This window comes from Solanum tuberosum, unplaced genomic scaffold, assembly GCF_000226075.1.
Source record: "Solanum tuberosum cultivar DM 1-3 516 R44 unplaced genomic scaffold, SolTub_3.0 scf00040, whole genome shotgun sequence".
Classification (NCBI taxonomy): domain Eukaryota; kingdom Viridiplantae; phylum Streptophyta; class Magnoliopsida; order Solanales; family Solanaceae; genus Solanum; species Solanum tuberosum.
The window spans coordinates 2,254,592-2,269,616 of NW_006238964.1; the positions used below are offsets into that span (position 1 = coordinate 2,254,592).

The 15,025-nt window shown below is 32.5% G+C and overlaps 2 protein-coding genes, 1 non-coding gene and 1 pseudogene across 3 annotated transcripts in view; 1 reads left to right on the forward strand and 3 right to left on the reverse strand.

Moving 5' to 3' along the window:
- Positions 1-776, reverse strand: part of LOC102594739 (transcription factor bHLH68-like) — an 8,228-nt gene extending 7,452 nt beyond the window's left edge. The window contains exon 1 of the mRNA XM_006343028.2: positions 704-776. The gene's annotated coding sequence lies outside the window, so the exon portion shown is untranslated. The remainder of the gene's footprint in view (positions 1-703) is intronic.
- Positions 777-8,091, reverse strand: LOC102595074 (peroxisome biogenesis protein 2-like; annotated as a pseudogene).
- A 768-nt stretch (positions 8,092-8,859) lies between these two features.
- LOC107059800 (uncharacterized) lies at positions 8,860-9,546 on the forward strand. Its single transcript, XM_015306804.1, has one exon. The coding sequence runs from the start codon at positions 8,860-8,862 to the stop codon at positions 9,544-9,546; it is 687 nt and encodes a 228-aa protein (XP_015162290.1).
- An 884-nt stretch (positions 9,547-10,430) lies between these two features.
- On the reverse strand, positions 10,431-10,512 carry TRNAS-CGA (transfer RNA serine (anticodon CGA)). Its single transcript has one exon. It is a non-coding gene; the product is annotated as a tRNA-Ser (tRNA).
- Between the last annotated feature and the right edge of the window lie 4,513 nt (positions 10,513-15,025).

Below are 15,025 nucleotides of genomic sequence, written 5' to 3' on the forward strand. Positions count from 1 at the left end.
TGGGTATATTTAATCCTCCTCACACATAATTTTTTTTTGACTTTTTTTGTTTCAACGGCTAATTTAAAGTTATTATTTTGATGGTCAAATTTATTTATGTTTCACTAATTTTCTTGTAAACTTTATTATAGATGACCCAATTTTTTTTCAATACAAAAACTAAATAACAATATAGTAAAAAAAAATAGTTTTAAATTATAATATAGCCACAAAAAAATTAGTTTTAAAATTTTCTCTTTACACTAACGAACAAAAGAAAAAAATAAAATAAGAATAAGAAACTCAAAAACTGATAATCAAAGACGTCAAAAAATAATTTATGTATAAATAAGATTAAAATATACCTTGAAATTCAATAGAAGGATCATATATACCTCTACGTGATTTTTTTAAAATTTAAAAGTCAAAAACATAAATTTAATACTATTTTTTTCACTTCCGTTAAATTAAGGGTATATGTGAGCTCAATTTGTAACGGTAGGGGTATATGTGAGCCGTTTGTATAACGGTAAGGGTATATATGAGCCACTTTCATAACGAGGGGCATATGAGCTCCAAATGGCAAAGTTGAGGGGTATATCAGACCCTTTTCCCATAAAAGTATTATAACCTGCACATCACTAGGCAACTTTACATGCAGATTCAAAACATAGCACACTGGCTTGCAATTTGAAACTGAAAGGAAGTGAAGGATTGTTCTTACCTTTCTTATCCACTGTTTTGTTTAACTAGGAAGTTACCCTGAACAAAGCTAAAAAAAAGGACTGCTTGAGCCATCTGGTAAAAATATTGAATCAATTGTGACCTGTGACTGATCAAACTTTCAAGATAGACATATAAATGAGATTATAGGAAAGTAAAGCTACATTAAAAAAGACAAGAAACTTTAACAAATGAATGCACTCAATAAAGCAGAAGAAGTTGCTTTATCAAGGAATCTTGATTCCTAGTTCAATTTCTATGTTATCTTTAGGCAACTTTTGATCCATAGTTTGACTGAAGCTTGCCTTTCCCGTCATTTCATTTCACCTTTCAAGAGAATTATTGTATCTGACTAATGTTGTGGACCGAACCACCATGTCGTTGCAAAGCAGCAATCGATTCACCACATCGGGGGCAGCAAAAAGACGGAGCAGTGGAGCACCGTGTTTGAAGACAGTAGTAACAGCAGCTGTATAGTGATGAAGATACATAAAACTCACATGAACAACAGTTACTAACACTAAAGCAATAAATCGACACATGAATGACGTCAACCCAAATGGATGACAAGATGAACGCACAAGCAAAATATCCCCTCTGCAATATCTACAGTTACAATGTCTTAATAGTTGACTGACTACCATAGATATTCGAGTTACTTCGTCTAAACTTAGTTTGTAAGCGACTACTTCGTTAAATTAGGTAGTTCTAATAGGTATCAGATCTATCCTGATGTGCCATTTTTTCCGTCTTTTGATACATTTCTTGGGTAAAGTCCTGACTCTTTTTGAAAATGAATTGGTAAGGTAAAGTTCTCTTCTAGTTTCACTTCTTGTATTAAAATTTTAGCTTGCTCTAAAATTTGATGCCATGCTTGTTTATAAAACACTGGATGCAGGGCCGTCTTAACCCTTAGGCCACTAAAGCCATCGCTTGGGGCCCCATATATTTTGGGCCCCCCATTTTTTAAAAACAATTACTTATATATGTTTTTTTTTAAAAAAAATTATATGTACTATGAGTGTTATGATTTCTACTAAGAAAATTACATATGAGATGAAAATAAACCTGAATGTCGTAAGAAACACTTTGATGAAAATATGGATAGCGAAATCACAAAGTCCCTTGAAGAATCTTTTAGAGTTAATTGTTTTATATATGTAAAGTAGATCAAACTATTTTTTCACTTCAAAATAGATTTGAACCAATTGAAGCATATGAAAATATTTTTGATTTCTTATTTAGTGGTAAAATATTGAGATCACTACATGATCTCATTAAAAAAAAATATTGTCTTAACCTTGAACTTTCTTTAACACGTAATAGTTATTCTGATATTGATGATCTTGATTTATTTTTTGAATTAAAAGTGTTAAGGGAAACAATACAAGTAGAAGATAATGATCTAATGAAAACACTCAATCAAATAAAAAGACTTGATTCTTTTTCAAATACACATATTGCTTATAGAATAATACATATATTGCTTATAGAATAATGTTAGCAGTTCTTGTAACCATTGCCTCAGTCGAAAGAAGTTTTTTCGAAATAAAAAATTGATTAAATCTTCTTTAAGATCAACAATATAATGTCTCAAGAGAGATTGAATAAATTAGCTATATTATCATTTGAAAAGGAATTATTAAAACAAATTGATTATAAAATAGTACCTAATGACTTCGCATCTAAAATAACTAGAAAAGTAGATTTTAAATAAAAGTATATATGATGAAAAAAATCAAATAAAAGGGCCCCTCTCTTAAGTTTCGCTTGAGGCCCCCAATGTTGTTGAGTCGGCCCTGACTGGATGTGAAGTTCATTTAAAAAATACAGGAGGATGTGAGGCTCTGCAAATATAAAAGATTTTTCTAAACAGCCCTGAAGTGTTGTATATAGTTTGCAATCTATAAAGTTACACCTATGTACAGCCCACGCCTCCATATATACAATATGCCTACATAAGCATAAGATTGTTATTCTGCAATGTCAGTGAATTAAACTAATTCTTTTAAACTTCAATGCATACTTTGATTAAGTTTCGATATAATAGAGTTCCTACTAAATGCATGAACATTTGAAAGCTACACTGTATCGCCATTCTACTGTAAAATTGTAAGCATGCAATACATGTACCTGTGCTGACAAGGAATAGTTAAAAATGGAATGGTTGGCTTTCCTTGACAGATTGGGCACGAAGTGTCATCCACTGAAGAATCTGAAGATTTATCCTTTGAGAATGGAAGAAGAAAATTCTTGATGGATGATGAATTGAGAAGGGGAAGAAGCAAGAGCAGCAATTCCTGCACATTAGAACAGTTGATAATGTACTTGCATTAAGTTTTTTGAAAACGATAACAAAAGAACGTACTTCCATCCATATTGTTTGCAAAAACAGATGCACTGGTAAAAAAAATAAAAATACCAAACAATTAACTATAAGCTTTTACTGCAAAAGACCAACTTCGAGCTCCATCCCCATACCCATACCCGCCAACAAAAGAAGGCTGACACAAATTGGAAAACAAGATCGGTTAGCCCTTTGGCAGCATGTATAAAAGCAAAGGGATGTTCTTTCTGGGCCCTTTCCCTTTTTTTATAAGGTGAAGGACCTCTTTCCTAACAGATGATTGATAGCTAAATTGCAGACAGAGAGAGATAACTTGTCTTCAATATTCCCCTCTTCGGGAACGACCATATAAAATCTGCAACACTCTGCTAATGGATGGAAAATTACCGAGAATTCATTCCACACCAATTGGCGATTCATGTACTCGAAGCTCACAGCTCTGTTCATATTTGGGCTGCCATAAACAAGTCTGGCTCTTAAAGCTCTTTCAATGAGATTCCTATACCTGCATGTCATTGGTTCATGTAGAGTAACCAGTAAATCCCAAAATACATAGCAAGTTATATTCTTAATTCCTGTCAATCTGAAAGCCATATGTACAGGACACTTGTAGCAGTCAACCCATGTTTAACAGTTAAACCATTTTCAAAAGGTCTCATGAACAGTATCCTTACAGCAGTCAATTTTCTACCCTCCACTTAAATACCATGCTTTTGTCTGCGGCAGGGCCCAAAACCGTGATGTGTACAATGCGCCTTACCACACATCAAGCGTTATGCTTTTACTACAAGAGCAAATCCCTGGGGACATTTTCTAACTTCAGTATTATATTTTTAATTCCAGTCAATCTAAAGATCAAATGTACAGAACACTCATAGAAGTCAGCACATGCAGGGAACACGCTCAACAGTTCAACCCTTTTTAAAAGGTCACATGTACAGGACCCTCACAGCAATCAACCTATGCACGGAACCCTTCTACCAAGAATGTCACTAACTTTTCTAACTTAAAGCCTTTTTTTACCTTTTTTATTTTGTTTTCTTTTTTTTTGTGCTATTTTATGTTTTCCTCTGTGTGAGGTAAAGAATGCTTTGGAACATCATCATTAACTTATTGTTATTGTGGAATCACCTCAATATTCTGTCTCTCACAGTTCCTGGACAACAAAGCCGTCCCAGAAAAAAATATTTGGTTTCATAGGACAGAGCAATTTCAAAAATGTCCAGCAATTTTTAACCAAAAACTTGGCTCGACTTAGTAGGCAGCCAATAACACAATCCAGCAAATACAGATGATAAAGCACCACACAGCCTTGCAGCTCTGCTTTTGTTACACGCATATCCATTTCTAAGCTAGTGCACTGATTTTCTTTTTGTTAGGTAAATAATTATATTAACAATTGGAGGAAAACCCCATATACAAGCCGTGTACCAAAAGAGAGAACCTACATCAAAATATGATTCTCAAAAAAGGAGACCCAATCTTTTGAAAAAAACTGGGGTCTCAAGGAAACACCAAATGAAAACTAGAAACAAAAGACTATTTTGCAATTTACATCTCTTTTATGCCATAGGACTTCTCTTCCCCCACCTGTAAGCCCAGCTATGCAATGCCTCCTTCACTGTGCTTAGAATCACCCAATGCACCCCAAACCAATTAAGAACTACTCTCCGCAGTCAGCTAGCCACTAGACAATGCAATAAGAGAGTAAGAGATGATCTTTTTTGATGAAATAATAAGAGATGATCACTGATTCAAGTAGCATAACTTCATCATTTTCTTTATTAAATGGTTAAATCAGCAATGTGCATAATGCAGCTGTATGCTATAGGAGTACGTCTATCCTTTATTTTCTTTTATTTGGTGGTCATGTCATACATCTTTTTAAGAAATACGAAAGGGATGTGCAACCAGAGAGAAATGCCAAAAATTTCCGAGCATGCTTTCGAAAGAAATAAGAATTACAGTCAGAGATATACCTTCCTGTACAAAGAAAGAGAAGTAGATTACTAAAAGAGGCTGCTTTATAGATCCCTTCAATCCGTTGTATTAACAACCATGCTTGGCGCGCCAAGAACTCTGAAGAAGCCACAAGATTAACAAGTCAATGTTTCATCGTACAATTGACACTTGCAAGTAACTATTTTACCTGTTCAAATTTGTAGCATAAAATTACGACTGCAACAATTCTATTTTGGATGACCAAATTAGAATAGACAACATATCAACAAAAGATTCAAAATTGAACCATTTCAAATTTATTTAGCCTCAGAAGCAGGAAAAAGTTAACCTCTTCTAAAATGAGCTCTGCGTTCCTTCTAAGGGAAGATCTACTAAATTACATTATACCAAATGCACGACATATTACTTCTACTTATCTCAATATATAGAGCAGTAATGAGTAACTTCTACTCGAGCAGGCATGCAAACGAACAAGTGAGATAAGAGTCGAAGAGGACTATACCTGCTCAGAGTTGTCCCATCTTCGAAAAGCAGAAAATGATTAAAGACGGGCCAACATATATTGCCCACCAACAGTAGCGACACAGTACCATATCTTCTGAGCAACAGTAAGACCAGGTCCCTCCAATCCTTTTCGAACTAACATATGCCGAAAAGCAAAACTGTGGTTGGTACTATGAATGCTGATGCAAGAGGCACAAGATCAAAAGTGAAATTCAATTAAGTCAAGCTGTCAACCTTAGCAACTTCACGTACAAATTAAAACGAGCAAGATTTTCATGCCAATCACTCAAGTCCCTCATATTATACACTTAATAAATACTATTTGGACTTCTCAAAATTACTGAATATTAGAGCATTTATATAAAAGTAAAAATTTACAGATCTCACATATCTCAATCTATCTTAAGTAATCTATGAGAGCGAATCCATGGATGGTAATGAATGTGGACTTGAATGTTTTCAGATCTGACCATGGAAAAAGAAAATCTGTTACAAGTGAGGTGGAACCATTATCTGGTAAAAAGGGCTGAACGCATGAAATGGAACTCTTTTAAATAAGTAAAAAGTTCTAATTCATGCTATCAACCATGCACTCAGCCTCAAATCAAAGTGAATGCCTGAACGTTAACCTTAAGTATTTAATAAGTTTTTCTACAACTCTTCTCTCCATGTCCCAATTCCCAAGACCTAGAAACATTAAATGTCCAAAATTTGAACAACTTCAACACCAGCAATTGAAGAAAATAGTGAAATTAGTGCAAGTAACAACATAGCATCCAACTGATTAATATAGAAAAAAAGGATTTTTATAAGAGCAACTTTTTTCGTTTTGAACAGTAAATAAAGAAGCGTTTGTTAGCTGCAACTTACACAAAGTGATAAAAGGATTAATTAAGAGACGATATCTAACCTTTTCCTCTCACTTCAACCGCACGTTCATCTCTATACCTCAAATTCATTAGAGCATTACCAGTGTAGGCTTATCAACCCAGATAGAAAAACGCCAGATAAGGAACTCCAAGAAAGCATCAAGTTCTGGCTCATATTGAAATAGCATTCCTGGCTAACCCCAAAGGGAAGAAACAAAAGGAAACTAAATGTATATCAAATTATTATCAGATCACAAATAATGAAGAGGTGAATTCCCTGAAAATATAGAAAGTTGCACTACATGTACCTTCATCAAAGAGAAAACCTTGACCAACTGTTCCTTTAGCATGGCCGACATTTCAATGTCCAATCTTGCTGCATCTACCTGATTAACTCTTGATATTGAAACTGGAATAGCAGACTGTGAAAACAAGCAAGTAATGGAAACATATTAGTGGGAGATAAAAGTCGGTTACTAATACATCAAACATACTCCTCCTTAATTCATCTCTCACCCATCCTGGGACCCCAGAAAATGATACAGGACAAGGGGAACACTTCAACATTTTTTTTTTCAAAACCTTTATACATGTAGATAACAAAATTTTCCATAATAAAGTAGGTTAAGAACCATGAGGCCTCATATTCAACAATGCAAAAACATTAGGTGATTTCTTCCCATCGAAGCCTTGATAGACAGAGTTAGAACTGTGCTGATGGGAGATAATAGGTTCCATGAATTAGTTGGCATGCACACAAGTTGGCCTGGACACACGGTTATCAAAAATAATAATTAAATGAGCTATAAATAAGTACAATTACTACAACGAAACACACGCTACATAGTCATTAAAGGTTTTTATAGAATGCCTCAGTCCATTCCCACATAAGATGTCATTCCTTTTAGCTGATTATATTGCAGCTAGTTCAAAGCAAACTAGCAATACATTAGCATTACAACGAGAACATTAACACCAATTCTGAGTACCTTTTCATCCCTTACAAGAACATACAAAATTCGAAACTAGAATTCGCTAGTCAGCCTTAACCTTATCATCACTCACAGCATTGAGTTGAACTCATTGGATGTGACTTAACTAAAACTTAATATAACGTGCAGAAAAGGAAGATGGATCAAAAAATTAAAACAAAGATAGTGATGTACACCTGATGAGATGATGCAAGAGACTTCCAAGGAGGAAGTAACTTATAGTAGGTGGTGAGCCTAGCATCTTCTTGTGGCGGTAGATCACCGGTGGACGAGGATGCTGATGAAGCTAGGGTTAGTCCATCCATCTTCTATTACCACAACACAATTTCAGCTGAATTTCAATGGTACCGGAAAAATTGAGAATCTCAGCTGGCGGTTCCAGACGGCAATTTCACAGACTACGCAGGACTAATTCTGGCGGTTAATTTACAAGGGTAATACACAATAGAGATACATACCTACCTAACATAAAAACGTATACCAAATAAGATATTTAGTAGTAATATATAAAATTAATATATGCATTATAATTTGCTAATATATTATATCAAACGACCTCTAAATATATACGATAGTATTAGTACAAAGCTACATATTGCATCTCATTTAATATCATTTTGTATCTAACAGGGGATCGACTACTATTATTAACATTTTGAAATTTTGGCTATGGGAATTTTGATTGAAATGTTATTTTTATATAGTTCATTAATGAAGGACATTGTTTGTACCTTCTTTTTTCTTTTTTTTAATATTACTGTATATGTAAAGAGTTAGTTTAATAAAATTGAAATATTTCTTAAAAATTGATATCGTAATTCTCAATTATATAAGCATATATAAATTGAAATTGAATAAATTATGATTATTAATTCATCATATTGAAAAATACTAAACAAAACTCAAAAAATACTAATCTATACCAAACAATTTAATATGATAATGGTATAATATTTTTAAACAACAAAATTATCGAACTAAACTTTTTATATCATATATTCACCCCTCTTTACTGTCAATCACCACAGTTAATTATTCCTCCATTATCCATTACTTATAAGTATCATCATCAATCAGCATTGTCACAACAAACATTGAAACTACTGTCAATCCACCATCAACAACAAATATATATCATCAATTGTTATCATTCACTATTTGGTATTTAACGTAAAAAAAAATTAATCTTAACTTAAAGCCATACAAAATTAAATAACTTTAATCTATTCTGATGTTATTGAAATAACATTTTTTTTTCGTATTAATATCAACATGCATTCGACCATACACAATACTCGTATTATATAGTTATGAATTATGACACAAATCAAACTTGAATAAACATAATGTTGAGTGTGTAATTGCAAGTTATTAAAATTTTAGGGACCAAACTGTAGACAAAATAAAACCCAAAACCTACGCGGGTTGGTTTTATGAAGACCCGTTTCTTATCTTCTACCAGTGGAACTCAAATCCACCATTCATGGCGTCCTCTCTATCTACAAACCTCAAATTCACCTTACAACATTCTTCTGCAACACTTCCACCACCAAAATCAACCACCAGAAGAAAAATATCAGTGCGATGCGGTCCACGAAGCAACCGTGGACCTCTAGTCAAAGGCCGAATACTGAGCATCGAAGCAATCCAAGCGATTCAAGCTCTAAAACGAGCTCAAAGAACTGACCCTTCCCAAATCGAAGCTCACGTCTCAAAAACCCTCAATCGTCTTATCAAAACAGATCTAATTGCAGCCTACAAAGAACTTCTTCGTCAAGACCTTTGCGATTTGGCCCTCAAAGTATTCCCAGCCGTTCAATCGGAATGTGATGTCCCTGATTTGGGGCTTTATGCTGATATGGTCTTAGCTTTGACCCGGACGGGTTTTGCTGAACATATCGATGAATTGATTTGTGATTTGGAGAAAGTGGGAACGATTGAGTGTGATGATAAGTCGCTGGTAAGGTTGGTGAGGGCGTTGGTTGAAGGTGAACAGGTTGAATCTACTGTTAGGGTTTATGAATTGATGAAAAAGAGTGGATGGGGTTCTAGATTTGAGATTGATGAATATGTAGCTAAGGTTTTAAGGAGAGGGTTTAAGAGATTTGGTAAAGAAGAAATGGCTGATGAAGTTGATCAACAATTACAGAGATCGTCCAGATTAGTTTAGGGGAAACGTTTACAGATTTTGTTTACTTCATCTTATTGTAATTGTATATTATTATTGTAGTTCTAGTAAGTATACATTGCTGTTTGCTTCGATTCTATTATATCGAAAAAGATTGCCAAAGTCAGACATTATCATCATTCATGATGGATAGTAATGGCGGAGTCAGCAAAAGAGTTTAAAATTTGAAGAACTAAACACATGAACTAGCCGAAACATCTAGCTCAAGCTGGCTCCGCCCCGATCAGGACAATTTCAAATACCTACATAGAAGATGAAAAAACAAATAAAACCTATCTTATTATCAGTAGGAATCCAGAACTTGAAAGGATCAGTTGCTTAAAGTTAAAAGAATTCATTTTTGCAACTTTTTGTGATGTCTAATACAGAGATGATCATAGCTTATAAGCATATATGAGCACAACTTTGTTAATTATGTTGTAAATGTTTTACATCCCAACCACGAAACAGTGTGATTAGTCGATTACTGGTGAACTCCCTCCTATAAACAGAAAAACACAGTTCTTCATTTAGTTATCGAGATATGTGAGGCTAGCTCAAGTGGTTGAGTACCTTGCGGAAACACTATTGACCCTTCAATGAGTTCTACAGATGGAAAAAAAAAGTAGGACAAATTACTTAACTACACTCTTTTACTTACCTTAATATCCATTTATCCCTACTTATTTCAAAAATCCCTTATTTACCTATGTATCCCGTGCACAACGGTAAGTATCCCGCATGTATCCCGTGCACAACGCTATGTATCCCGCAAACATCATTTTTAAGGGATTTTTGGTAAATAGAAAACTAGAAGGGATAGGATGTTATTTAGTACTTATAATATGTGGTTCCTATAATTTATACTAAAAAGTATACAAAAAAAGCGTCGACAGCAGGATTCGAACCTGCGCAGGCAAAGCCCAACAGATTTCGAGTCTGTCTCCTTAACCACTCGGACATATCGACCATTTGCTCATTTTGGTCAGCCAATATATATATACTTTAAAATTTAATATCTTTCTTGTATGTTTACAATATGTGAAGCAACACCAATATGTTAGTTGGGGGGTGAAAACCATTCATTTGGATTTAGGAAAATAAATGTTGTCTAATAAAATTATCCATTAACAGTGGCTAAATTTCATTTCATTTAGTTCGAAAGTTAAGTCGGTAATTAAAACAGAAAAGGCATTTGATTAGATACAAAAATACACAAAGGAATAAAAAATCTTGATTAGATGGGATCATTGTCATTATGTGCGCACTCACATAAAGCATGAAAAAAAAAATATGATTTGAAAGTTCTTATCATAGGCTTAAAGATAAGCTTCAAGCTGGGGCTAGATGCTTGTCATTTGCTAATTGGATACAAGTTATTTCCATTAGAAAACTATTCCTTCTGTATAGCCTGACTTAACATAAAATTTAAGAAATTAAAAAAAATTAATTTTTTTGATTTAAAACAAATTAACCTTAAATGTGACTAAATATCATTTCATTAAAAGTAAAAAGAAAAGAATTTCAAAGTAAAGTTATTTCTAATTATAAAAAATGACATTTTTTTGTGACAAATTAAAAAAGGAAACCACTATATAATGACATGACATGAGAAGTGCAACAATAATTTTTTTTATTAGTATTCATTGATTTGATTAATTCATATTTATGCAAACGTAAAATTTACTAAAGAAGAAATGCTCTACCAATTTTTCTTTTAATTCGCAAAATTGAAATTCGAAATATATAATCAAGAATACCAGTACTCCTTGAAATAGGAGTGAAACATTATTTGGTCACAATTTATGTAAGACATGATATAAAGTTTCAGGTCCAAATTAATGATTAATCATCGGACCATTAGAATTTTCTTGTAATTAATAATGAGCATCAAAATTTGGTGGACCTTAACTTATTCTACAATTGACAAGACTGAGAAAAAAAAAAAACAAGAAAAGTAGTAAGTTTAGTGCTACAAAATTGCACTGCATAGAGACAGGACATGTTAAAGGATAAGACCAAAGTTGAATGCTACCTAACTATTACAATATTATGATGGGCAATTTTATTATATTATATTATTTAATTTATCATTCTGTTAAAAGTTTTTTACCGATAACAATAATCTGGAGTGGTTATGTCATTACTATTTTTCTTCTTTTCATTTTGTCCTTTGCTTGTTATCTAATAAAATTTATTTTATCCTTTAATCTATTTTCATCCCATATCATACTATGATTGAAAATATTATTAATATATTACATTATATAACTATTAAAATAATATAATTTATCAAAATAATATAATATGATATGTTATAAAACGACAGGTAACACTTCTTCATTCTAATCAGAACAATAGAATTTAGGCATAATACATAAACATGATCTTTAATTTGGCTTCAGCGAATAACTATACCCTTCAACTTTGAATGTACACAAGTATGCATTTAAACTTGTATAAAATTGAACACGTAGACACAAGTGTCCTACATGGCATAATACACGTAGGATACAAAGTTGTCATATAGGGTGCCACGTAGGACGAATGTGTTCATTTGCTCAATTTTATACAAATTTAAGTGTCTACTTGTGCATATCCAAAGTTAAAGGTCATAGTTATCACTTGACACCAAGTTAAGGGTCATATTTATGTATTATGCCTAGAATTTATGTGCTAAAGTATGTCACATGAAAAGCACATGACAAACTTGTTGGATTTTATTTCTTTTTTATTTTATGATTATATTAATAATATTTTTTTTCTTTTTACTATAAATATATTTTAAAACAGTTATTTTTTGACAAGTCTAAAATATACTTTCATTACAAAATAGTTAGGTTTTTTTGTTAGGACAAGTGACCCTACAAATTTGAGTGGTTTTATAAATTACTTGGATGATTATCTCTGACCAGCTTAGCTGGCTAGCACTTTCTCCTTTTATCACTGAGGCAAAACAGTTTAATAAATTATAAAGAGTTGTTAAAAATTGAAAAAATCGCGGAGTATTTTTATTTTTCACTCGGTATTAGAATTTGACTATTCAAAATTCGTACAGGTAGAGCCCCATTCGGGGGATAACTCTTCCTATCAAAGATTTTTCAAATCTGATGCCCAAACCTAAAACTTTTTTGTTAAAGAAGGAACAATCTCATCCACGTTGTACCACATTCTTTAATGAGTAAATTTTAGGTTTAGCAAACATAAAAATCATATTTGTATGTTATAGCTATAGTTTGTATAATTGCGCTCTAATATGTATATTTCGGTATACATATACAAAAGAATCAATTGTATAATCTGTTTCGGTATACATATACAAAAAAATCAATTGTATAATTTGTATTTGTATAAAGCGAAAAAGACAAACGAAAATTGGGCAGGGGAATATATATATTTGTATAATTATAAGTGTATAAGACGAAAATATATATATTTGTATTTGTATATACAATTTTTGCTCGCTTTATACAAACACAAACGCAATTTATACATTTGTATTTGTATAAAGTGAGAGAGACGAGCGAGATTCTCTGGGGAAAGGCGAATGAAAAGATATGTATATATACAGTTTTCTCTCTCTTTATACAAACACAAACACATTTTATACATTTGTATTTGTATAAAGTGAGAGGCGAGGGAGAGACAGCCGAGCGAGATCAGGAGAGTGGCGAACAAGAAATTCAGGGAGAGAGACGAATACCAATTGTTTGCTACGAATTACACTTAAATCAAACTGTGATTATACCATTTAATTTGAATTAATAATTTATTATTTTATACAATTTTTCTTTCTTTAATCGTGTCGGAATATTAAGCCCAAGTAAATTGAAGTGATTGTTTGTTCTGAAGGCCACAAAAAGTAAAGTGAATAAAATAAAATTTAAAAAAGAGTAGCCTTGCCTAGTTCGACTGTCGGAGTCAACTTAGCAGGTCAAGCCGGAAAAAGCAGTAACAATATTCCTCAATCCCAATTTATGTGACTTACTTTTATTTTTAGTCAATTCAAAAAAGAATGACACATTTCTATATTAAATAACAATACAAAATATCTATTTTATCCTTAATGAAATTATTTACAGTCACACAAATTTTTATCATTCATTTTGAACCATAAGTTTTAAAAGTCTTCCTTTCTTTCTTAAACTCCGTATCGAATCAAACTACCTCACATAAAATGAAACGGAAGGAGTATTTTTTTTAATGATTAGCTGTCAACCCACCACGGCTTAACCTGCCGGCTACGAGCCAACACAGTACCAGGTTAAACTGCAAAGCCAACATGTTAATTAAATGTCGAGTTAACAGTAAAATATAGTGTTTCTTGTTCACTTACACCAATTGTATTTTTTTATTATTTAAAAATGTTCACTTTTTATTTTACATTTGATTAAAAACTCTAGTTTGCAGCATAAAGATTAAAGTGTGTGTTGGTGTCTAGGGCAGCAAAATCATGACCATCGGCTGATTCAGTAATGTTGTTAATCTAAGTTGCTTATAGGGTTTGACTTGTATATATACCATCGGACCAAAATATATAGCTTACATCATTAAATCATTTTTTTAATTTCTATTTAGTGTCGATTGCGATATTCACATTGTAGCCCAACTAGGTTTGAATTTGTGTTGGGAAGTAAGCTCTTTAACAAAGGTGATTCCGTATCCAATGGGGACTCGAACCCGAAATCTCTTGATTGAGAATGAAGAAGTACTTACCACTTCACCACAACTTTAGTAAGATGAAGGATAAATATAGCAAGATATTTATCTTATTTTAAATATTACAATATGTCGGGATGACTCGGTTGATTAGAACGTCAGGGTGATTATCTACACGAATGATTTTCACATAGGGCTTATCCATTGCGCACAAATTGCTCATCCGAAGAGCCGATGTTGTAACAATTGCGGATTAATTATTTTGGGTTTCAACTTTTTTTTTTACAAATTTCTAATTTTAAGGACTTACCAACATATATTGTAAGATTGACTTGCAAGTATAAAATTCTTTATAAATGATTATGTATATATAACTTAAACTCAATACGAATATAACTATTCGTAAATTGTACGTGGACATCTCTTGGACTTTAAGGGGTCGTTTGGTTACTGTATAAGATACATCTTATTCATGTATAAAAAATTGCATTAGTCTTTACTATGTTTGGTAGAAGTTTGTATTAGGTATAAAAGTCAACATAACTGATACCACGTTTGGTTGGTAAGAATTTAAATGTTGTATAAAAATTATTCATGTATTAATTTATACGGTGTTTGGTTGCATTTTTTGTAGTCCTACATAATTAATCCCAACATAACTTATGAGGGAATCTATGTATAAAGTTACGCAGGGTAGAAGGTGGAATAAGTTATGTGGGTATTAGTTATACATGTGTTAAAATGATAAATTACAAATTTACCTTATTAATTTGTTTTTTTTTAATTGGAAACTTTATTGTTTTCCTATCTAGTTTGTTGTTTT